General features: G+C 38.2%; 1 protein-coding gene across 1 annotated transcript in view; it reads right to left on the bottom strand.

Moving 5' to 3' along the window:
- FRK (fyn related Src family tyrosine kinase) overlaps positions 1–25556 on the bottom strand; it is a 99991-nt gene that overhangs the window by 8057 nt on the left and 66378 nt on the right. The window contains exons 4-6 of the mRNA XM_027604175.2: positions 10579–10742; positions 8749–8917; positions 4253–4411 (exon numbers count right to left, since the gene is read on the bottom strand). Coding sequence (XP_027459976.1) covers positions 4253–4411; positions 8749–8917; positions 10579–10742 — 492 coding nt within the window. The remainder of the gene's footprint in view (positions 1–4252; positions 4412–8748; positions 8918–10578; positions 10743–25556) is intronic.

Here is a 25556-nt window from a genome sequence, read left to right as displayed (position 1 = left end):
TACAACACTTAGAAAATGCCTGGCAGGGGTGCCTGGGTAGTTAAACAGGTGATTAACCTTAATCAGTTGGTTAAGCATCTGATTCTTGGTATCAGCTCAGGTCATGATCTCAGGGTCATGGGATTGAGCCCTGCATCTGGCTCCATGCTCAGTGCAGAGTCTGCTTGTCCCGCTCCCTCTCCTTCTGTTCCTACCCCCCTCCCCCCACCACTCATGCGATCACTCTCTCGCGCTCTCCAATAAATAAATAAATAAACAAATAAATAAATAAATCTTTAAAAAAGAAAGCAAGAAAAATGCCTGGCACATAGTAAATACTATACAGTGGCTTTTTTTTTTTTTAAAGAAAAAAAATGAATATATATGCACTTCTCCTACCACTATCCCATATGGTTGATTTTCACTACATCACCTCATTTTATGCTCAGAACTATCTGAAGTAAGTATTGTTATTATTTGTTCCCTTCCACAGCAGTTTCTGCTACTTAGAAGAACAGGTAATAAGTTGTAGAGTGGAGATTCAAGTTCGGGCATGTTTGAGGTTGAAATCTCATGCTCTTAAAAACTATTCTATACTCCTTCCTTCCTAAAACTTACCTTACACATGATTCCTGAGCACCTGAATGGTGGGGCTACAGTTGTAGTCAGCTAAAGAGTATCTCAATGAAAACACTCCTGTCTATTTCAGGCCATCTAAGTGAACTGTCCATGAGATTGATTAACAACATGCTAGGACTTTATTTATTTTAAAAAATATGTATGTATATAAAAAAATGCAGGTATTTATTCTCTTTAAATTTCAATAGGAAATACCTGACATCAATTACCCTCAAAGCTAAAGTTTTCTGACAAGCTTCTTCCACTTTGGAGAAATTTATTACAAAAAAATATTTAGCCAAGCTTAGGGACTACAAAGATGGTTCTATGGAAAAATATGTATGTCATTTCAACTATGAAATATGACATCTAATCCTATTACAGTGGATATAAAAAGTTTTCACTGACAGGCACAATAGAGAAGAAAATTGAGGAATAACACGTTTTCTACCCTGAAAGACTGCAGTGGCCTAGAATATGCCCAAGTAAACCTCAGAACACACTTCCGGTACAACAGTCAGTTGTCAAAACCGATATAAAGGTTCAATTTACAATTTACATCTGCTGCAAGAAAATATTTTCAATTATGTTCCATTACTCAAGAGTCTTTCATCTTATAACAGTTATCATGATGGACTGTTTAAGAGTGGTAGATTCATTTTAAGATCACTTTGTTGAATTTAAGCCCTCTTGATTGGGAAGGGATTGTCTGTAATGAGCATCTCTTCATTACTCCTCATGGCTACTAAGTGTCTTGACAAATGAAGGCCTTGGTAAACTTGACCCTTAAGGCCCAACTCACAATATGACAGGGTTTGTGCTGACCCCTGTGTAAAACACATCAACAAACCACAAAAATCCTCAATGTCAAAGGAGTTCATAATTAATAAGTGGATCTTGTCAAGCTGACACAAAGAGTCTCAAAACAAGCTCAACCCCGAGTCTTGATATTAGGTTCAAAATAGCCCCACTTAGTTTATCCATTAATTTTCTCATTCAGTCAGTCAACACATTCATAATTAGTGCACACCTTCTATGTGCCTGACACTGTTCTATCACTAAAACAAAGAAAAATTTCTAACCTCCTGGAGTTGTATTTTAGAAGATACTTACAATAAGCCACAAAACAAAGTCATACATTATAAGATGATCAGCAGCTAAGAAAACAAAACAAAACAAAACAAAAAACAGGAAAGAAGCATACAAAGAGACAGAAGAAGAAGATTAAATTTTAGAATTCAGAGGGTGACCAGTGAAGGACTCACCATAATGGAAACATCTGAGGAAAGGCTGCAGAAGTGAGGAAGTGAACTACATGGATGTTAATGGGGGTGAAATTCAGATAGAGGAAGGAGCAAGTGCAAAGGGCCTGAAGCAAAGCACATGTAGAAGATATGAAGAGCAGCAAAAGGCAGTGCGGCTGACACAGAGTCAAGGGAGATAAGGGAGATATTGGGGGAGACGTGGAGACAAGGGAGAGAGGTAATGGAGAGCTGGGCCATGTAGGACTTTAGAGGTTGTACACAGAGAACCAATGAGAGTCACTGAGGCTTTGAGCTGAAGAGGGACACGATCTGATTTACATTTTAACAGGATCTCTCCAACTCCTGTGTTGAGAAGAGACCGAGAGGAGCAAGAACCAAAAGAAGGAGACCACTTAGGAGGCTGCTGCACCATCCAGAAAAGAGCTGATGACGGCTTGGACCAGGGTGGGCGTGCAGAGAGGTGCAAAATCCTGGATATATTTTGAAAAAAGTCAATTGGATTTGCTGATTGGTTAGATGGAAGCTGTGAGAAGTAGAGATGATCCAAGGGATTAGGCTGAGTGTTGACATCATCAAAGAAGGAAAGACCACAAGAGCAGTCAATTATTGAGGATAATATAAGATCAGTTTTGGACATGTTGTTTTGAGATTTTTAATGGACATATGTAGTAGAAATTCTGGCTGTTCACAAACATTTATTTTTTTCTTCTTTCAACCATGTTAGAGGATTTTACTTCCCTATTCCCTCTGACTTGGTTTGACCAAATAAAAAGGCACAGAAGTTATCTCTGCATCTGCCAGTTGGAGCTCTAAGAGCCAGAACGAGATTAGTCTCATCCCCTTTCCCTACCAAGGTGATCAAAACACCTGAGCCACCAACCAATCTATTTTGCACACATAATATGAGCAAGAAATAAATGCCTCTGGGATTTGGGAGAGGGGGTGCTGCTGCATCACATCTATGTTATCCAGAGAAGCATTCAAGTAGAGTCAAGAAAGCAGTTGGATTTCTGATTCTGAAGTAATGGAGGGATGTAATTTGAGAAATCTTTGATACATAAATGTTATTTAACCCTGAGACTGACTGAATTTAGCAAGGGAACTAGTGATGTTGCAAAATTCCAAAATGTTGAGAGGTCTGAGAAATGAGAGAAACCACATAGATGGGAGAAGAACCAACAAAAAAGAGAGGAGGAAAAGCCATTGAGTGAAGTGTCCTAGAAGCCAAATGAAGGAAGTGTTTCCATTATTTCAAGTCCATTGAAATAAATGCTATGGATAGGTCTGAGGACTGAGAATTGACTATTAGATCTACCACCATGATTGTTACAAGTGGCCTTGACAAAGCATTTTTGTTAAAGATGACCCAAGATGGCTACTGTACTTTTGTCCCTGGGAATAAGGCAAAACGGGTCAATGGCTGAGGTTAGTCTTACTCTGGTGGCTAATATATTCTGATAATTGTTAAATTTGCTATCTTCATGCAAAGGAGCTAGGCATATTTTTTTAACAGCATTTAACAGGCCCATGTTCTTTGTTCCTCTTTTCCACTTTTGCGATTTAATACCACCAGCTTCACAAGTCACCCTGAAATCAGAGAATACTCTTATCTTTCTAATATCTTTGTTCTATTAGTCTCACCTCCCTTTACCTGTACACGTTCTATCAATCCCACTCTGACATTTCAAGAAAGCATAGAAAAAGTCTCTTTTTTAAGCATGAATTATTCTCTCGGTACTTGATCTCCACTACTTTGAACATCTCATTTTAATACTCATTATATTCTTGCATATTAAATTATTCATTTGTAATAAACATCAAAATTTCACAATGCCCTTAAGTCTTCTCTGACTACAGGAAGCAGATGTAGAAATAAAGCAATAGTATATTTCTGCTTTTTAGTCTGAAAATTCTAAAACTGCCTAGCAGTGGAAGTATTTTTTAAATACCAACAAGTATGATGTTGTCAAACACTGGCAAAGGAAAAAGAATGAGGGTACCTCTCCCTCTATCTCCCCAAAAGTATTCCATGTCCCCTAATTCTGGGCCATAGAACAAACTGGTCCATGACTGATAATGTTCCATTAGTTATTATAGGAAACAAAGCATCATGTAAAACATGGTATCTCATAGTCTTCAGTTTTCTACATTACATTTATGTGTTCCAGTATGTCTATTGTGAACAACTTGTTCTTCGCTACATAAATATTTTTCCTCCTTTTGGCACACAGTATATATCCTATTAAAATGTAGTTGAGCCATTCACTGTTAAGACATTCATTCTCACAGATACACACATTGGGTTATAGAAGGCTTGCTAAATTGACATTTATAGGACTAGCTAAACTAAATTCCTCATTTTTTCCCCTTTTATTAAGTCTTTAGCTTACTTTGGAGATATTCTTGCAGACTTCCATGTCTCATCAACTCTGTAATAATATAAATTGGATCTTCTAAAGTGCAAACAGCATAAAGCTGGATAAGCTTTGGATGTCTCAGGTTCTTCATTATCTGTGCCTCCCTCAGGAAGTCATTTGGATCCATTGAACCTGAAACAAGAAAAGAAGGAAATCATTTTATGTTATTGAGGCATTCCTATCCTCACAGCAGTCTGGTGGAAATCACTAAGACTGCTTCCTGCTTCTCAGTAAAGTAAGAGCATCGGTGTCACAAATCTTCAGATTTATCAAAGAAGAGAATGAGCCCAACCAGGGCAACCTAAAGCTGACGTGTTGGTGCATCAAGGGGGTGTAATTTATGTGTTATGACCTGTAGGTGAAGAGAGGCTGATGCTGGTCCATATGAAAAATGAAGGGAAAAGGAGTGACTAACAGTCTAATTGATAAAACAAGGCCGGCAAATTAAGAACACAGAGAAGACATTCTATTACCATGAATGCTGGAGGACACTGAATCTTTAATTACTGCAGCCAGAGCTTTTTGGTCCAGGATCCAGAGAAGACTGATAGCTGCCCTGTCCCTGGTACCCACTGTGGGAACAGCTGCATAACAATCCTAAAGCAATGACATTCTGCCATATTTATGTCCTTCATTCTGTAGGGATATTTGGTATAGGCCGAGGAGAAAACATTCAAGGGCTACACCCAAAACTTAGTGGGTTGTTTTTTTTTTTACCAGTCTTCTACATCTAACTTGAAATTGATCTTCAACATTTTCTCCTATATTAATACTTCTGTAGTCAGACTCTTAAGAGCTTAGCAGAGTGATAAGGAGACAGTATTGGGACCTATTATGAAGACTTGCCTCAATTAAATTGTATTTTAATGGCTCAACTCTTACCATGCAAAGTGCCAAGTAGTTAATAACAAATAAAGTCTAAGAGGAGGAAAGATACCTGGAGTTTATATTTCATCAGTAATTTTTAAAAATCTTTCAATTTTTTTTTAGGATAGGATGTTTCAGAGACATTACTGTAACTGAAGGAATACTGTCATTTCACATCTCAGTATTCACAATGGATAGTGCAATATCATATCCACTGATGCTCAAAGAGACTGTTCCATTCATCTGTTGCATGATGACTTCATGACTGATATTTGAACCCAGGCATGGATAAGCTTTGACATTCTAAGATAACACTCCAACTTGTTTATTGATATGAAGTTAAGAAGAGTTACATGTGACTTGCAGATCATTTCACATAAAGCATTTAGGCAGTCTATCCTTTGGTATTCCCTTGAGAGTAGAAGTTCAGAACACAGGCTTGGTCAAACTCTGGATTCTGATCAAATCTTAGCTCACTGTGTGATCTTCGGCAAGTTACCAAATGTCTCTGAACTTCAATTTCTTCACCTGTAAAACATGGCTAAAAACCCAACTGATATCACAATATCATCACCAGGAAACAGCAATACCTGGCATATATATATATATTCAATGACTATTGGCCATTATTTGTATTATTATTAATATGCATACTCTAGGAAAAACCAAACACATCAACTCTATTTTTTCACAGACTGAGGAGGAGAAGGGGCAAGGACTCAAAGAGGGGGAATAGAGAAAAATGACCTATTCTCATTTCCATCATGATTTTCTGTGCTTCCTCATTCCATCCCTACCATTGGTTTGCTCCATATAATCAAAGAGTGGCAAAATGGAGCAGAGAAGAAAAGAGGCACCCAAAACATAATAAAGGACTTTCTTCTTGTTACAATTAGTCTGGCCTATGGTCAAATATGGATATAGTGGAATTCTCCTCACCCACCCCCAAAATAATCTGATTCATGAAGCTTCCAGTGATAAAAGCAATTATGATCACCATTCAGGCAATTTATATATACAGTATGTTTCTACCCTAATGCTTTGGTAGCCATCAGATTCGTGGAATGCAGGACACTCAAATCATTGCCAAATCAGACTCCGCACAAGAGCTGGACCCACGGGACATCAGGAGCCTCTGCAGGTGACGTCTGCTCAGAGCACTCCATTGCATCGCTGGTTACAGCTGACCAGCTGCAGAGCAGAGACCCAATTTCAACTCAGCTAGTAATGCAACATTAAATATTAATTTTTGCCTGTCAGAGCTACTGTGGGAGTTGATTTCAGGCTCGTCTTTATTGCGTGGTAGTCTGCTAAGCAATAAATAGCTGCTAAGATTGATTAATGGCCCCGGTGAAGTGAAGACATTTAACCAATCACCAAAGCTGTTTGCTGCTATTACACTGTAAATCAATAATAATTATTCCTGTTGGAGAGAAAACTATCATGGCTTTTTTTTTTAATATAAGAAATGCGATTTTTTTTGTTGTTGTTCTCTTTTGACCTCCAGAAGGCTTTCCTTCAAGAACAATGTTAGGATGAATAGCTGGCTGCTTTGTTTTTGGAAAAGAATGATTAGACTGGGAAATAAAGCTTAGGCTCAATTGTCAACAAGCTCAGGTTTCAAAATAATATATATGCAGTGATTGGGAAAATCTCAGGTGCTGGAATAGATCGTCCTCCCCTGGAGTGTTCACATGACATCTGGCCACTCAAAAGTGCTTCTCCATCACTTCAGAAGGCAGGTGTAGATGCTGAGACCGAAGTCCTGCACTAGCGAATCTGCACCTCAGTGGACAGCTGTCGGCAGCCCCACTGAAGCTAACATTTATTAAGAACTCACTGCATATATTTTATGTACATTAACTCAATTTGTCCTCATAAAACCCTGTGAAGTAGGAACTATTATAATTCCCACTTCCAGATGAGGAGATTCAAATGATTAATAAATTGTCCAATGTCACAGAGGCCAGAGCCAAGGTTGAACTCAGGTCTATCTTAGACCAAACTTTATGCTCCTACTATTACACCAGAGCAGCCCCGACTTTCTCGCTTCACGGCACCTTCACTGTCTCAGGAACTTTTTTCATGATGCCCCTAAGCCAATATCTAACAGTTCTATTGATTACTTGGTTAAATCAAAGCAACTTTAAAAGTATTTGTGTCCCAACAACATTAATATCCATTTTAAAAAGTAATACAGATAAATCAAAAGAAAAAATAATTTTTATTTCATTCTTAATCGCAATTACTTACTAAAGAGATACGCACATCTATGGGGCACAGTACAATTTCTCAAGTCTTGGAAGCAGAGAGAACATTGCTCCCCTCATTTCCTGCCCCATGTTGATTTTTGCTTGGATCTTGAGTGTGATCCCAGTCCCCACCAAAAACCCATTTTCACAAAGATATGATGTCAGCAAAGGGAATGTGACATGATCTAATACTGAACTGTGTTCAAGCTGTTTACCCCAAAACTTTGAAATATCCTACGACACTCCTGTGAATTCACTGTGGTGCCCCAATGTGCCTTGGCACACAGTTTGGGAACCATGGTGTTACACAAGACTGCTACCCAGCAGCATCCAGATGCTCAAGTTCTGCCACCAGGAGGCTTTCTGAACCCTTAAGATTCTGGGTTAGGTAAAGAAGGAAGGTCCCTCAGAGAACTATACTCTAGCCTCTGGTTATTATTCTTGCCTATGTTATTAGAAGTAGATATGAGGCAACTACAGTAATGTTGTACTGTCATGGAATGTTACTTCCCTGGGGTGATGCAACAGGGATAGATGTGGGTTCAAATTCCAGCTCTGCCACTGACTGACCTTACAGTAATAATAATAATAATAATAATAATAATAATAATAATAATAATCAAAATAAGAACAGGTTTTCCTGGTCACTTACTATGAACCAGACATTATTCAAAGCATTTGCACTAATGACCCTCTTTTTTCCAAATGATAAAACTGAGACTTAAAGTAGTTTAAAACTTTACCCAAGTTCATAGGACTAGTAAGTTTTAGGAAAGTTACTTAATCTTTCTAAATTTTCTTATCCTGCTTTTAAAATGGAGGGGATAATGCCCGGCAGAATAAATATGATTTTAGTGTACTTTTAATTTCCATGATAGGAAAAAGGAAAATGGAAGAAAAAACTAGTTCCTACATTTCCAAATACGAGGGCTTTTAGATGGACACTTTTACTTTTTAACCATAAACAATTAGTATTTAATAAAATTGTTTCTCCCTGAAGATCTCCAAGGTTCCATTGATTTGTTAAGTATTTTCAGTAAAGTCAGTATTTTTCATGAAGCCTAGGAAAAAAATGGGAAGAGGGATAATCTGAACTCTGAAGAAGAGATGCCTTGTTGAAATCTTGCACTGGGGCTATTTTAAGCATTAGCTGATCACAGGAACTTGCTCTTGCCTTTACAGTCCAAAGCATGTTCTGCTTTCTTGTCACCTGGTCCAGAAAAAGTGATCACAACACTTGCGTGATACCTACATTGGCTGTCCTGTGACCCCTTGGACATTGACAGTAGCAAGCTGAGCTTCTAAAAATCAACAACTGACATTTAAACTTTGCCATTCTCAGTCTCATACCTGGTTTTAATGTTTTTACTGCTACTGAAGTGGTATTGTTCCATAGGCCTTCCCACACTTCACCAAATTGACCAGATCCTAATCGCTTCAGAAGCTGTATGGACTCGCGGTCTATCTCCCACTGGTCCACGGTTTTATATGACAAATCAAAAGGCACTGGCACTTGTATCTGTTTCACAGAATAATTAGAATAATTATAAGAAAAGGATTTAACAATTTTTGGGGTTGAAAATAATAGTCTAGGCACTTTTAAGAAAGACACCATTTTTAAAACCAAAATATTGTACATTTTATTCTAATTACTTTAAAATGAAAAGCAATCATGGTAGAATCTGTAACATTGCCTCTTTGAGCTGATCTCCCCCCAAGTCTTGCTACATCAGGCTACCTGCTGTCCATCTGTCCCACCCCACATCCAATGCTACCCTTACATGGGTCTGGTGTGATTTTCCTCTGACTTTTTGCCTAGCCAAATCCTCCCAATTTTAAGGTCCATTTGAAGTTTCACCTCATTAGCAATTACTTCTCAAATTCTTTGGTCTATAGCATTTACCATATGTATCCTATATTTTTGCATAATTAAAATGTTCATCTTGTTTCAAATTCATTTATTTGTTCATTCATGTACTTGTTCAATTAGTAAATACATGTTTTTCAAGCACCAACAAGGTGCCGTTCTGTAAACAGAACAGACAAGATCCCTGCCCTCGTGGATTCATCATCTAGTTCATTACTGACCATCAGAAATTATCTTAGCTCCTCTGCCAAATCATCAGCACGTTGAGTACACAGAAGGTGTAGGCTTCTTTGTGAACACTTGTCCCCACCAGAATTCAACAATATTGGTTAAACTGAGTATTTTTTAAGCCACATCTTTGCATCAGGTAAGCTATTCTTAACATGAGCTTACATATTCTTGTGGGGTCAGGCCTATACCATCCAAGATGCACATAGTTATACCAAAATTGCATGTTCACTTGGCAAGATTTAAGTCAATGAATTCCCTACATACGGGACAAAGTTCTTCAACTTCTACTTGTCCATAAAATTTTGGTCAGGTGTTACCAGTAACCCTTCACTGATCATCCAGACATAAACCACAGGGCTGGCTGTCCCACTGACAGGACATGAGACCTGAACTCTGATGAGGAGCTGAGGTTTTGCCCCACGACAGTGAAAGACCACTCCATAACTTTAAATAAGTCTAGGTAAAACATGCAACAACTGAATAATGATAGATGTAGATAAATTCTATAAATGTTGTTTGGCCTGGTCACACTGTTAGAACAGTTAGTTAAATGACATCTCTATGCAGACCAGATAATGAGTCTAGTAATTTCATATTAATATTCTTGAATACAGATCTAAATAAGAATTATATTTGGGCACTTTTTTCCCCTCCAGTCATATCATTAAGTGCTCCAGTGGCAGGATATCAGATTAATTTCCTAGGGCAAAGAATGAATATTTTCTGTCTTGAGTGAGTGCCTTAGGTCAGGGGTTGGCAAACTTTTTCTGAAAAGAATGTGATAGTAAGTATTTCAGTCTTTGTGGGCCATGAGGTTTCTGTTGCAACTATTAAACTCTGCTAATATGGAGAAAAAGCAAAGACAATTTGTAAATGAACGAGCATGCCTATGTTCCAATAAAATTCAGTATTTAAAAAATAAGTGTGGGACAGTATGGCTCATAGGCCATAGTTTGTCTATCCATGCCTCAGGTAATCAAATGACCTTTTTTTTTCTGAACAGACAGATCACATGAGAGATACTCCAATATCTGAAGGAAAAAAGTTAACTTCAAAATGAACACAGCTTGAAAGCATTTCACCTTTAAACATGGTTTTCCCAGCAGGACACACAGGCCATCACTTGTCTTGGTGTAGTAGCTCACAAATTCATTCAGTGTTGAAAAGGTTCTTCTCTGGGTAAGGAAAAAACCCCCTTCATCCAGTCTTCTGATTCTGTAGTGTTTCACAACCCTTGCATCTAAAACTAGAACCCAAAATAAGTCCTATTAATACACTTCTTGCCAAAGCCAAGCAGATTTACTTATTTTGCGGTGATAGTTTCAATGCATGGAATAAAATTTTCGTAAGTTCTATTTATTTCACAACTTGGTTTCAGAAAAGACTTCAGGAAGTTTACAAAAGATATATAGCAGAAGAAAAAGGAAAAAGAATTGGGAAATCACATTTAAAGGAAATACAAAATAAAAATAAAGGAGTGAGGTAACCACTAAAAAAGCTAGGCTTTGAGGCCTCTTTGACTCAATTAAAACAAGACATAAAATTGACTCTATCATTCTAGGGGTACCTGGTTCATCCAGTCTTCTGATTCTGTAGTGTTTCACAACCTTGCATCTAAAACTAGAACCTAAAATAAGTCCTATTAATACACTTCTTGCCAAAGCCAAGCAGATTTACTTATTTTGCAGTAAAAGTTTCAATGCATGGAATAAAATTTTCGTAAGTTCTATTTATTTCACAACTTGGTTTCAGAAAAGACTTCAGGAAGTTTACAAAAGATATATAGCAGAAGAAAGAGGAAAAAGAATTGGGAAATCACGTTTAAAGGAAATATAAAATAAAAATAAAGGAGTGAGGTAACCACTAAAAAAAGCCAGGCTTTGAGGCCTATTTGACTCAATTAAAACAAGACATAAAATTGACTCTATCATTCCAGGGGTGCCTGGTTGGCTCGGTGGGTAGAGCATGCAACTCTTGATCTCGGGTTCGTGAGTTCAAGCCCCACACTGGGAGTAGAGCTCACTTAAAAAAAAAAAAAATTGACTCTCATACTAGCAATACCAAGAAGCAAACATTATCAGTTATAGAAATACCATAAGATGAAATCATAAAAGTTGTTTAGAAACAGTTCAACTCTTCCTGGTACAGAGACCATGGAGAATTTTCTCCCATGAAATCCTATAAAGTGTCCTCAGTACTACCCAACAATAAAACAGTGTCCTCAGTACTACCCAACAATAATATAAGGAATTCTGCAGGGCAGCTCGTTATACTGTCTCTAAATGCAGGCCGATAACAGAATGTCCAAGCACAGTTCAATAAAAGCAATTCCATAGGGCCTCAAATAATGCAATCCATGTATACATGGATTTCCAGCACTATTGCTTGATCCAAGGACAAGTCCTATAACAGCTAAAGGAATGAATAGACTGCACACCCTTTTTCAAATCATCTGACTTAGAGTGAGTATTTTTTTGCTTTTGCCTGCCACCAACCAGCCTCCCTTCTTCTGGTAATAGCACCCCAATTTTCCTCAGAGAATCATTGCTCCTCTAAGAGCATGTGGTCCAAAGGTACGGGTGCCAACCCTGAGCCAAGGAATGAACAGAGCCAATAAGCCTCAAATCCAGGACTTGTGCTAGAGAGCTCTAGGAAAACAGGAAGAAGTCTGTTGTTATGGTGGTTGTTTTGGTTTGGTTTCTGTTTAACTGCTGGAAGTTTGGAGCCCCTGCAAAATCTTGCCCCCAGGCAGGGAGAGAGCTTGCCTGAGAAGCTCTTCCCTTGATATGGGAAGTGAAGCTTAGCCTCCGGAGCCCCCCAAGCTTGGCTTCTCAGCTAGAAGCATCAATCAGTCACCTTTTTTACTTAAACTAGTTTGAATTAGGGGCTTTTTTAAAGCACTTGCATTCAGAATACTGCCTAATACATTTCATAAGCTTGTCTTTCATTTAGCAAAGTTATTGGTAAGTATTGAGCAGCATTTACCAGGGATACAGATATTCTGAATTCCCTGCTAAATATAGAAACTTGTGCTCCAATAATCGGTCAAGCTGGAGCAATGCTCTCATGAAAGGAAAGAAGACTGAGTAGAAGACAGCTCAATCCCAGCGTTGAGGTTTACTGAGGGCACGCTGCTGGGAGGGACAATGTTTTCCTCACAGAATAATCAGTGCACATCACAACGGCTAAAATTAAAAAAAAAAAAAAAAAAAACACAGACAATAACAAGAGGTGACAAGGAAGTAAGAGTAACTGGAACTCTCATACACAGATGATGGAAGTGTAATTTTCACAATCATTTTATAAAACTGTCATGATCTACTAAAGTTGAACATAATCATACCTATAGGATAGTAATTCCACTCCAACGTATGTAACCAACAAAATGCACAATATATGCACCCCAACACAAGTACAAGAATGCTCTTAGCAGCATTGTTTGTAAGAGTCTAAACCTGGAAACAATCCAAATGTCCATCAACTATAGAACAGACTAAGAAATTATTTTATGTTTGCCCAGGGAATACTGTACAGATATGTAAATAAACAATCTATAAATACACACATCAACATGAATGAATCTCACAAATATTATTGAAAACTATTATTTAAAACCATTATTTAAAAACTAGCAAAACTACTGACATTTGGAGTCAGACTGGCATGTTCGTAAGATTCTCTTTCTTGACTGGGTGCTGGTTTACATGGGTGTATTCACCTTCTGAATGCTCATCAAACCAAACTCTTACAAATTGTGTACTTTTGCTACATATGTCACACATCAATTTAAAAGAATTTTTTTAGGGGCTTGTGGGTGGCTCAGTTGGTTAAGCGTCTGCCTTAGGCTCAGGTCATGATCCCAGGGTCCTGGGATCGAACCCCACATTGGGTTCCCTGTTCAGCGGTGAGTCTGCTTCTCCCTCTGCCCCTGCCCCTCACTCCCCTGCTTGTGCTCTCTCTCTCTCGCTCCCCCTGTCAAATAAATAAATAAAATCTTTGAAAAAAGAAAAAAGAACTTCAATGTTCTCTTACCAAAAAAATGTAAATATGTGAGGTGATGAATGTATTAATTAACTCAGTGGGAGTAATGCTTTCACAAGTATATGTATATCAAATCATCACATCGTAAACTTTAAATACCTTACAATTTTCTCAATTTTTCCTCAATAAAACTGAAAAAAAGAATCACATCATCTGCACACAGAAAAATATTTTAGTTTTTCATAATACAGAGGGTGGGAGTACATTTAGATTCTCCAAAAGCCATATAAGTCTCTTAAGTTACAATTTTTGAAGTATCTGCAACATATTCTTATACTCTCTGATCTGTCAAGTTACCATTCCCACTGACTGTGACTCTTGGGACAATGTTAGTTGCCCTGAATAATCATCACCAAATGGAAGGTTTTATCGAGATATAGAACTAAGCTCATAACAATCCCTATATATGGATTAAAAGGCTAACAGAAAAATCAAGGAGAGCTGTCAACAATATTAGCCCAATTTAGTTCTCCACAAAGTAACAAAAATATTAGAAGTAGAAAGGTAGCTAAATAGAAAGCATACCTGCAATTTATATAAATGATTGGCCTGAAAATTCAAGCTTTCCCATTTATCAAACAGAAAAGTGCATAAATTATAGCTGAGATGTCTAGCAAGCCAATGGGGTTATAATTGGAAATGACTGGAAGCAATAAAAAAAATTCCCCACTTTTAAACAAGATGGACAATATCTGGTTTCAAACTGAAGTGGACGGTGTGGAAATTAAACATAAACAGGAATGCCTTTTTGATGCACCACAAAAGATCTAAAGATTTCCAAGCTAGAGACTAAAATCAATAAATGACTGAAGGGTTAAAGTACTCCCTGTGATTTTCTTAATAAGGGATGCAAATTTCAAGGATTGATATGGCTTTGGCAACTGTTATTGATTATAAAGAAAGCCTAAATAAATGTTTGCCAACTCTGTAAAGGTTTCAATTCTCAACTGTAAAAACCAATACTTTGCAATACATTTAGCATTCTCAAGCACAATAAAAGTAATTTTGTTTAATAGAAAAAGCAATAGATCTGGAAATGGGAGACCCAGGTTACAATTTAACTTGTGTATGACCAAAAACACATCAATCTCACCTGGTGTCAGTTTCCCCAACATTAAAATAAAAGAGCAGGCTTTAAGAAATTTCCAAATTTCCAATTGTTTCCACCTTAGTAATCAAACATTTCTGATGGCTGTTGCTTTCTCTCCCTGAATTCCCATTATGTGTTGTAGTCCTTTCAAAAAACAAGTAATTCTCACCTTGAGCACCACTTACTTGGATGCTTTTCCTACAAATCTGAATCTACTTATAGCCGGCCCTTCCTTCAGATCTCAGTTTAAATCCTCAGAACCACCCTTCTCCATCCACCCTATTGAATACACTTTTCCCCAGCTCCCTCCTATCACCCCGTTTAACTATGAAATTATTTATCTCGGTAGAGGTGGCTCCCTGATGGCAGGGGCTCTGCTGTTTTGACCCAGTATCTAATCAGAGTTTGGCACAGAGTAACAACTAACATAAACATCTGCTAAATGAATGGAGATGATTCACCAACCCTTGAATTTGAAGTGACATATAAGCTTCTGAAATGTCTGCTGCAAAATTAAATAGGGAATTATATAAATATTTCAAGACAAATTCCCTGGAATTTTATTTTTAAAGGGAAGAACACACTTAGTCCCAGAATATAGATACTATTAGAGGATCATCATTCAAATTTAGATCTTTTTTTTTTTTTAATTTCTGCAGCATAACACAGAAATAACTACTGCATCTCTAAGTGACAGCACGGATATTTATATTCGCTTCATTCAAGTTTTCAACCTAAATAAGACTGAAAGACATCTATCTATCTATCTCTATATACAAATCAGACCACAGAAGCTACATCAGGGAAATCCAATACATTTTAGTCAGAATGGAGGCCCTTTTAATATTGTATTTTTGAGTAATCAAATCCAAAATATATGATTGTTTTTTTAAAAGTGGCTTTAATTTGTTAGTAGTGAGTCCAGACATTTCCAAGTTGTCGTTCTTAATAAAGATGGAATTGACGGGGTCTCAGAACTAGGGAGAAATGAATTTTCTATTCCTTTTCTGGCTCGCTGTCATCTTTATTATTGGACCAAACCTATTCCAAATTCTATAGACTATAAGTGAATGATAACGTTCGTGCCGTTCTTATTGTGAATGACTGAGTTCAGACTAATTAAGCATTCTAGTAGTTCATCAGCAAAAACCATAAGGCTAACTATAAAATATAATGGAACCATCCATCAACAAACTCAGGGAGCATCATGATTGAATGGATTTAGCTAAAAGGCCAGGCATCCTGAGTTTACATCTTGACTCTCATTTATGCTGTTTGACCTAGGGGAAAATGTTTCACCTGTCAACAGATTAATCTACCAGAACATGTCCAAGAATTAGGATATATTGCAGAGATGTAGGTAAGCATGCAGAAAGAGTACAATAAAGGTCTGGTGAATGTTGAGAGAATTCAACTATTTTTCCCCATGAACTTCTGTGAGGGCTGTGGCACAGGTCCTGTGATTATCTGGCCACCTTCATTTCCAGAGTAAATAATTCTGGGGGGAATCTGTGTCATAGGGATGGAATCTTATGACTGCAGTCCTATTTGCCAGACTCCAGTGCTTTTCTCGGTGGTTGATAGCAGATGCAGAAGTCCAGCTTTCTCCTAACGGTGAGATCTTACTTTATATCATCTCTGCTGGTAGAAGTGTTTGCTGCAGGAAGTAGTGCTGTGAGCTTTCAAGGAGTTCTGTCCCCATTCTACCACACCACTAACATAGTATTCAGTACATATTAAAGTATTATGAATTCCACGATATTCCACAATTAGATTTTTAAAAGACAGAATGTCCAGAAATGAACTTTAGAATACAATAGGAACGTCCAGTTAGTGACTATGTCTGCAAGACACAAAGGCAAGCTAGTAGCTCAGTGAAAAGTATCAGTGAAATGAGTAGCTCGGCATTTTATAGATAAACAAATGGTTGATTGAGCAGATTTTCATTTTTCAGCTGATCTGCTGGCATCATCTGGGCACAGCCTTATTCCTCTTGACTGATAATAATCTGTTCCCATACCGAGTAAAACACTATGACTTAGGTGACTGAACAAAGGATTGAAAATCAAGAACTCACTGCCCTAATCTTATTCCACCAGTGATTTGTTCTTTGACCTTAGGCAAGGAATTTCATTTCAGTTTCCTTATCTAGAAAATGAAAATAATGATCTTATCTATATACCCCCCCAGGGATAGTTTGAGTGTCATTATTCACAAAGGATGATAGATATATCTAAATGTGCAATGTGTGAGTACTATATTAGAATATCAGTATTATCAAATAGCTTTGTCAACAAAAGAGAGCCACTCCCAAAGTAGAATTTCCCACTCTTTGCACAATAATGGCTATATAACACAGTGGCCACCAAACCTATTAAATGAAGAAATTGCTATTAATTCTGTGTGAGAGAGCTCCTGCACTTGTAAACTCCCGTTTATTATTAGTACTTTTCAAAACTATTATGAAGATAGTCATGATAACTCCTCCAACACCATTGCCTCAGAAATCACACTAAGATTGGTCTACACCAATAAGTAAATAACATTTGAGTTATTCTACTGTATCCCCATTAAAACAGAATTCAAGACACACACTCATTTTACACTCTATTTTGTTCTACAGCAGATACAGAAGGATCCCAGTATGAATCGTTTTGAAAGGAGAAAGTACATCTGTCTTAAAATATTAAAGCAGTATCATGCAGAAGAGTTGTTATCTCCTTCTCTGGGAAAAAAACACACACAATACAACCAAAGAGAACAAACAGAACTATTTTTCTGTGTACATCTCAACTAGTGGGTCCCCAAGGACATCTGCCTTCCAGCCAGGCATATTTGAGAGTGCTGTGGACATTGGTCAGTAACTCTATTAAACTGGTAGGCTGACTGAAGACTGATTAAGAGAATGTTTTCAATAGTTGACTCAAAAAAACTTACTAAAAATACTATTTGAGGACACATCTAACCACTAGGTACCTTTATAAGTCAAAGATGACATATAATCAGTTACCCTTACATACAAAAGTCAACTGTCTCTCCCATATTATATAGCACAAAAATCATGAGCCTGAACCATATACTGTCCAAATACTTAATGACATTTTTGAGAAAAATGTTGGCCTTATCCTTAAGACCCATATGGTCTGACTCTTTCTAAAAGGAAGCCAACTCCCTATCAAAGCTGCCTCTTAAATTTTCAGAACAGAATGTCAATTTTACTGTTTATACAAATGTTATCTTAAGAAGATGACTATCTCAGGGCACCTGGCTGACTCAGTCAGTAGAGCATGAGACTCTTGATCTCAGGGTTGTGAGTTCAAGCCCCACACTGGGTGAAGAGCCTACTTCAAAACACACACACACACACACACACACACACACACACACACACACACACAGAAACTAAAAAAAAGAAAGAAAGAAAGAAAAAGGAAAATGAGTATCTTTTTAATTAATAGTACATAATTGTAACACTGAATATTTTGCTAGATAACTGGGAGTATCTCCCACAGTTTCACATGAAATGCCATTTACAGCATCTAATATTGCAGAGAAAGTCTCCAGGAAACAACTTGACTCTTTATTCCTCTTAGGACTCTAACATCTCACTCAGTATTATATCTGCAATAAATCACCAGGAATTTACATGCTTGGATTATATTATTTCAGTTTCCTAACAGAAAATCTTTCACTGAGCTAAGATTTAATGTGACATAAGAGCCGGTGCTTCCACTTTTCAAAACTTACCCTAAGGAAATAATCCAAATATTGACATGCATTTATTTAGCTCTATCCCTGGCTTTGTTCCAGAAAGACTCAAAGGCTTGCATAAATTATCAAAATAAAAGAAAATTTAGAATAAGTGGGTAAAGGAAAGAGGACAAAAGGTAGAGGGAAGGACGACATTCTAGGAACAAGGCTGGTATGCTTTCTGTAAGGTATTCTTTACATTCCAATCCAGGTTTCCTAGATGCAAGCCAAAGATTTGGCTCTCTGCATTTCTGGCAACTCATAAGCCCTGAGGAAAACACATCCAGTTACCTGATTCCCTGAAGAACATAATAACATTAACTGAACATAGTAAGATTAACATTACTCAAAAACAAAAGCAAAAAAAACCAAAAAACAAAAACACCCAAACCAAAAAAACAAAAAAACAAAAAACAAAAATACAAAAAAACCCACAACTATTCCTGGAATTGAAGTGCGAGAAATTTCTCACATGGGTCCTCATAAAAAAAAAACACAGAACATGAAAAAAAAAGAAAGAAAGAAAAGAAAAGAAGAGAAAAAGAAATCACAGAAAATGTAATGAGTAATTATCAGCAGCAGCATTCTTAATATAAATACACTGACACATTGCAAAGGGGTGGTTCTTATCATGTCCATTAATGTGGGTCCATTTCCAACATGAAATTCAATAAAGGCATTTATATGGGAAACTAACCACAGTTCATCATCCAAAATAGGAAAAGCAGTATGTATAAGGATGTTCACTGCAGCATTTTTATAGCGCTAAATGACTTTCAAATTGTAGTAAATCTGAAAATTGAGAGTTAAAAATATAATCATAAAAATTATGTAGTAACAAGAAAAAACATAATGTGTTAAGGAAATAAGTGGGATACAAAATTAAGAGAATAGTATAATTGCAAACATAAGGATGCATCTGGCGGCTCCCATATCCCGGGGCCCTTTACCGCTAAGGGAATCCAGCTGAGGTTCCCTATGAAAACCATAATTGCATAAGGGCAAAGATGATTACATTTGCCAACATGAAAAGATTGGCAGATTTGTGAGTATTTCACTCCCTCTGTTTTCCTAACTAACCAACAGTAATAAAGGTACAGTGACTTTAAAATAAGAACAAATACATAATGTTTCCACCTTTTTTAGAGAAGCCATATAAGGATTAACTCTGTAAGTCAAGGTACACATATTCAGCGCACGACTGTCCATTCTGATACTTGATATTCTTTATATAAAGACCCCCATTTCTCTTTGACCTTAATGTTTAAAATCAGGACACATCTCCTACGAAGCCAGTAAGAAGCACAACGTGCTTCCCTTTTTGCCCTGTCTGCCAGAGAATCCTCGGCTAAACTGATTTCTAAACCGTGATAATTATCTCCCATTAGAGGCTCAGCAAAATCTATTTCTCTGTTCTTTTTCATTGATTTTGTCTTTTTTTTTTATGTTTAGCTGTATTTTACACTGTTTCAGCACTGTAAGCCAACGTAAAACCTTTCGTGGAAGTAAGCAAACACATGAACATATAAAATGATAATCAAAGAAATGGTGCATCTACTAAACATAAGAAGGAATTCCTAATGGAATGAACTGCCCAACAATGGAATAGGCTAGTTGTCTGGGCTTTCTGTCCATGGGAGGTTTGCAGCTCCTTTTCACATTATAAAAGATCCCTCAGAAAAAGACAATATTAGTCTAGACAGTCTTTGCAAATTCTACTAGTCTTATCAACAAAGAGAATGTGATATGCGAACAAGAAGAAATTTTAAGGGTGATTTAGTCCCAATCCCTCCTTTACTGATGGGAAAAACAAAGCCCCGAGTTCTGAAATAAACTGCTACTTGTTTGTAGGGCTGGAAGCCAATTCCAGTCATCTGGGGTGTCAGCGAATGACAGTAGGAACAGAGAAAATTTTCAACCTCTTATTTCCTGATTCCTGGTTTTGTTTGTTTTAACCAAGTAATAATTTACTAATTTCTCAGAAGAATGTTTTAGATCTCAAAGCTTTCTGAATGGCATCTTTCTGTCCCCTCCTTGTCAAAACTCTCAGCAAATTTCCCCATGCTGGAGAGCTCCGGCCCTGAACTCCTCTTCCCCCCACCCACTTTCAGTAACTAGCAGACATACTAAATAGAGTGAACATGAAAGTCACTGTGGACTGTAATGAATGATAATCAAAATCCCTTGAAATCAATTTCTATCTTCTTGCAAAAATATAAAGGAACTTCTCGTGTATTAGCTAATTTATTTTCACAGCAGAATAGTCTCCTTACACTTTTTTCATTGTTTTTGCATACGCGTGACAATTATTGATAATTTGCTCACTATTCATTCACATTTCCAAGAGGCAATAGCTCTCATTCTTGGAAATTGCTTTGTATTGAATGAAGACCCATGATATAAGATATGTTCCCGCTGTTTATTTCAGGTAAGTATTTGATGACGGTTACACAAGGCTCTGTCTGGTTACATTTCCTTTGTCATCGCTCCGTGCTCACATAGTTCAGGTCACATTCAGGTAAACACTTCACATAAAGACAAACCATCCCCTAGTCACAGGCTGCACTTGGAAGGCTGCCCAACCATCTTCCTGATGACTCACGAGCTCAGGGGTAAAGCAGGTGAACCACTGTGAACACTCAGCACGACCCATCACTACTCCCAGAAAAAGTTTAAAGCACATGTTCCAGGGCAAGGTGGGCCAACACCTCATCTTTCTGTGCAAAAGGCAGCACTCTTTATGCATAATAACAAAATGCAATTGGATTATTACTGAGCATCTGCCTTAAGCAAGCAGTGTGCTCAGTGCTTTTTTATGTAATATTTTATTTAATCCTGCTAACAACCCTGAGGGTATTTTCATCACATTACAGAGGAGAAACTAAAGTATATAGAGTGATTAAGTAATTTGCCCCTGGATACAAAGCAGATAAATATTAGTGCTATGATTCAAAAGCAGGTGATGAAACTCTCAATCCCACAGTCTTACACCAACTGATCCTTACACCAACTGTCTCCCTCGACTGCCAAACAGTATTTTCAGACAGTTCCCTAAAGGCAGTGCTCACAGCTCTGGAAGCGAGTAAATGTACTGCTACTCTTGAATCATGAGGTGATGATGATGCTGCAGATAAGCCTTATTTCTGCAATTGACATCTTTTAAAGGGAAACATAGGTTGAACATCCCTCCTTGAAACATTGTACCCCATCTAATGCAATGATTCTAATTTCTCATTCTCACTGTGTCTCAGGCTTCTCTACCTCCATCTGCTCCTTCAATACTGGTTCTGACCCGGGACATCACATAATCTGTCACAACCCGTTTTTGGTGTTACTGCAGACATTCAGCTTCCGATGACTATAATGAATATTGGTGACTCCCTCTGCACTGATGCCTTCTCTCTTGCCTTCTAGATCCCTCAGGCACCTCAAATGTACCGAATCAAAATTTTAATTCACATGATCTTACTCCCCAAGTTTCCTCCCCGCTGGAATACTCTGTCTCAGTGAATGGCACTGCCATCCTGAAACCCAGAGAGTTAAACTAGAAGTTTGGGGGTCACCCTGGTTTCCTCTCTCCTCCAGAATTCTCATCTCTGACTGAGCATTACGCCTGCCAGTCTATACTCCCTACCACCACCACCTTGGGAAGTGCCCCTCAATTCTCTCTCCAGGACTATTGCAGTAAGCTAGATACTGCTTTCCCTGTCCCCAGCATCACTGTCCTTCTGCCACACTCACCCATATAGTCTTGTAAAACCTAAATCTGAACTCGACATTCTCCTCTTGAAAGCTCTTCCAGTGTTTCCCATTGCCTAAGTTCAGACACCTCGAGACAGTTCTCTGCTGCACCTTATCTTCAAGGTTTAAACACTTATCTGTAGTTTCCTAAATGCACTATACAGTTCCCTGTTTCTGTGCATTTGTACAAACTGTAAACTCCAACTAGAATGCCATTCTATTTATGTATTCGAGACAGATTCATGTTTCAGGGCCCAGCCCAGGCTTCTCCTCTGTTAAGCCTCCTGGTCTAAGCAAGCAGAGTGGCTCACTTGATCCTTCGGATCTCACTGTACATTGACTTCTGCTATTGAATTCATTCCACAGTGTTGCCCCCATATATTGTTGGGGAGCAAGAATTCCTATCCCCTCAAAGGTCCTTCTAGGACTAAGAACCAAATTGACATGAGACAGAGTAACAGGAGAAAAACAAATTTAATATAAGCGTACATATGGGGAATCCACACAGACATGGAAATTCCAAAGACAGCCAAGCTAAATGAGATATATATGTCATTCTGAACTAAAGAGAAGGGGGTAGGGGTCCAGGATTTCAGAGGAAAAAAATGTACTTCACAGGGTTATAAGAAGAGCAGATGTTTAGTAATTAGATGTTTGCCCTGCCATACAAATAGGTCACACAGATAAAATATATCTTTGTTAATAACCCGCATTCTGGAAAGGCCCTAATTTATTTTTTTTAAAGATTTTATTTATTTATTTGAGAGAGAGATTGAGAGAGAGAGAGCACATGAGAGGGGATAGGGTCAGAGGGAGAAGCAGACTCCCCGCCGAGCAGGGAGCCCGATGCGGGACTCGATCCCGGGACTCCAGGATCATGACCTGAGCCGAAGGCAGTCGCTCAACCAACTGAGCCACCCAGGCGCCCCGGAAAGGCCCTAATTTAGATTCTTCTGTGTGCTTAAGGGAGGGATAAAAGTTTCTCTTGAGCCTGCAGGTCTCAAGGTGCCTTCAGCTCAAAACACTCCACATGCCAAAGTGGCACATTTGGAGGAGGGGAGGGGAGGACCTGTCCTGAACCCCTTCAATATTTACAGTGTACCTCTTCTACTGGATTCTGAGCCCTTCAATTGTGTTTATTTATATAAGGCATGTCAATGAATCATTCTTTCTTGGTCTTTGCCATGGCTTCCAATAGGTGTAACATCCTTCCCCAACTCACTGACTTAGCATGTAGCTCTGTGATTCCTTTGGTGTGGGGGCAAACACACCCATGGCACATCCTAGCAGAAGCTTTAAATAGTCGGAATAGTTTGCCTTCCTCTTCTTTGCTCTGTCCCCATCTTCTGCTCGCCACCCTGAGAGTGCCCTATCCCAGACAGCCGCTGGGCTCCCTGTCCTGAGTCCCAGAATGAAAGCTACATGGTGCTGAACCTAGGCCTGGTACCACGGACAGAGCCTCGCCAAGCACAATCAACCAATAGCCCTCATGCAAATGAGTAAACCACCAAATTTCAGGGGCAAAAACTAGCTAACAGAGGGCATTTTAAAGAAAGCAGCATGATTTCTGAGTAATATTTAAAAGAGGTCAAAAGATCCAATTTTGAAGGTAGCTACACCTTGCTCACACCTACTTGTGTTACCTTGGCCAAGTAACTTACCCTATCTGACCTCCAATTCCTTCAATTATAAAATGAGTGTTTTGACTAGATGATCCGAAAGTCCTTTTCAGTTCAAATTCTCTAATTCTACTGTTCTAGCAAGGAGCTTTACAGTAATAAATATAGTCAGTGCAACATTTGAATGTGGTGGAGAAAAATTATGATTTCTACTTCCTGAAGGAGAAAACTAAGACACAAACTTAAACAGTTAGATGAAACGTGAAAATCCTGGGGGTGCGGCATTGTGACAGAGGCCCAGGGAAACGTGGCGGGTTATACATATTTATATATGATGGTAAACATGCTTGACACTTGAGATTCTACCCTAGTCCCTGGGCATCCCTCCCACCCTTGAAAGCAGCTGCATTATTGTACCTAATCCTTGTTTTTTACAACCTAAATTACCAAAACTAGCAAAACAAAATGCTGAAACTACACCACAAATTTCAAAGAGAAAAGAATAAAACCAGTATCTTCTTAGGTTCATCCCACATAGCAATTAATATAGTTTCACGGTCCCTTTGTTATGCCTAGACAGCAAGCTGCCATGATGGGCCAAATAGTCTGAGGGCTCACTATTGCTCGGGTTTGAATGCTAATGACAATGGCAAATATATTGTTTGCATTGTGCCAGGCAATGTCCTAAGTACTTTTCCTGTACTATATTAACTCATCTAATCCAAAGAACAGCACCAAGAGGTAGATACCATATATTTTTTAAGATTTTATCTATATATTTGAGAGAGAGAGTATGAGCCATGGTGGGGGATGGGGGCAGCAGGAAGCATACTCCCCACTCCCCAATGAGCAGGGAGCCCGATGTGAGGCTGGATCCCAGGACTCCCAGATCATGACCTAAGCTCAAGGCAGACGCTTAACTGAGCCACCCAGGTGCGCTGGTAGATACTATTTTTAATCCTCATTTTGCTGAAGAGGGAACTGAGGCACAGGGAGGCTGAGTGATTTGCCCAAAGCCACACTGTGTAAGAGGAAGAATCCAAGCCCAAAAAACCAGCTACAGAGCTCATAATCATAAACTGTAATACTTTTAATGGGAGAATCCAACTAAAACTCTGATGACCTCATCTTCCCAGCCTAGATATTCTTAGCATAAAATTCTGCTTCCGGATTTCTTTTAAACTGCCCATGTAAGAAAGCAATTCTCATTTCTACTCCAATCCATCATTATTCTGTATAGTAAAACAAAGTGTTTTCCTTGATTTCAACTATTTGCTTACTCTTGTAGAAACCAGAGTAACACAGCACATCTATAGATATCTTTCCTATATAAGTGTGTCTTTTATATTTAATTGGCAGTTCTCTCTCACTGCCAACTAGAGTGTCCACTCCATGAGGGCAGAGACTGTTTGCCATTGTAGCTCAACCCTCTGAATACTAACTGGACATAATGGGCATTAAACAAGTATTGACTGACTGAGTGAATGAATTAATGGACGGATGAATCACAAGTTCCTGAAGGCCTGGGTTATCATTTTGTTCAGGATTATACACATAAGAGATAAACCGAAAATGATGCTTACTAAAATTATATAAAAATAGGAATACAATTTTCATTTTGCTCCTTTAATGCTTTTGCCTCCTCCATATTTTACTTCTAGCAAAACATTTTTTAAAGCATGTGAAGGTGATAAGGAGCTAATTCTGCAGAGAGAAGAGATTTAAAGAAAGTTCCTGTCCTGCTAACACAAATAGGAAAATAAATTTAGTACCTGCCATGCATAGGCTTTTAAGACAACAGAATACTTTCTCAGATTGT

Source organism: Zalophus californianus, chromosome 7 (genome assembly GCF_009762305.2).
Source record: "Zalophus californianus isolate mZalCal1 chromosome 7, mZalCal1.pri.v2, whole genome shotgun sequence".
Classification (NCBI taxonomy): domain Eukaryota; kingdom Metazoa; phylum Chordata; class Mammalia; order Carnivora; family Otariidae; genus Zalophus; species Zalophus californianus.
This window is presented reverse-complemented; position numbering and strand designations above follow the sequence as displayed.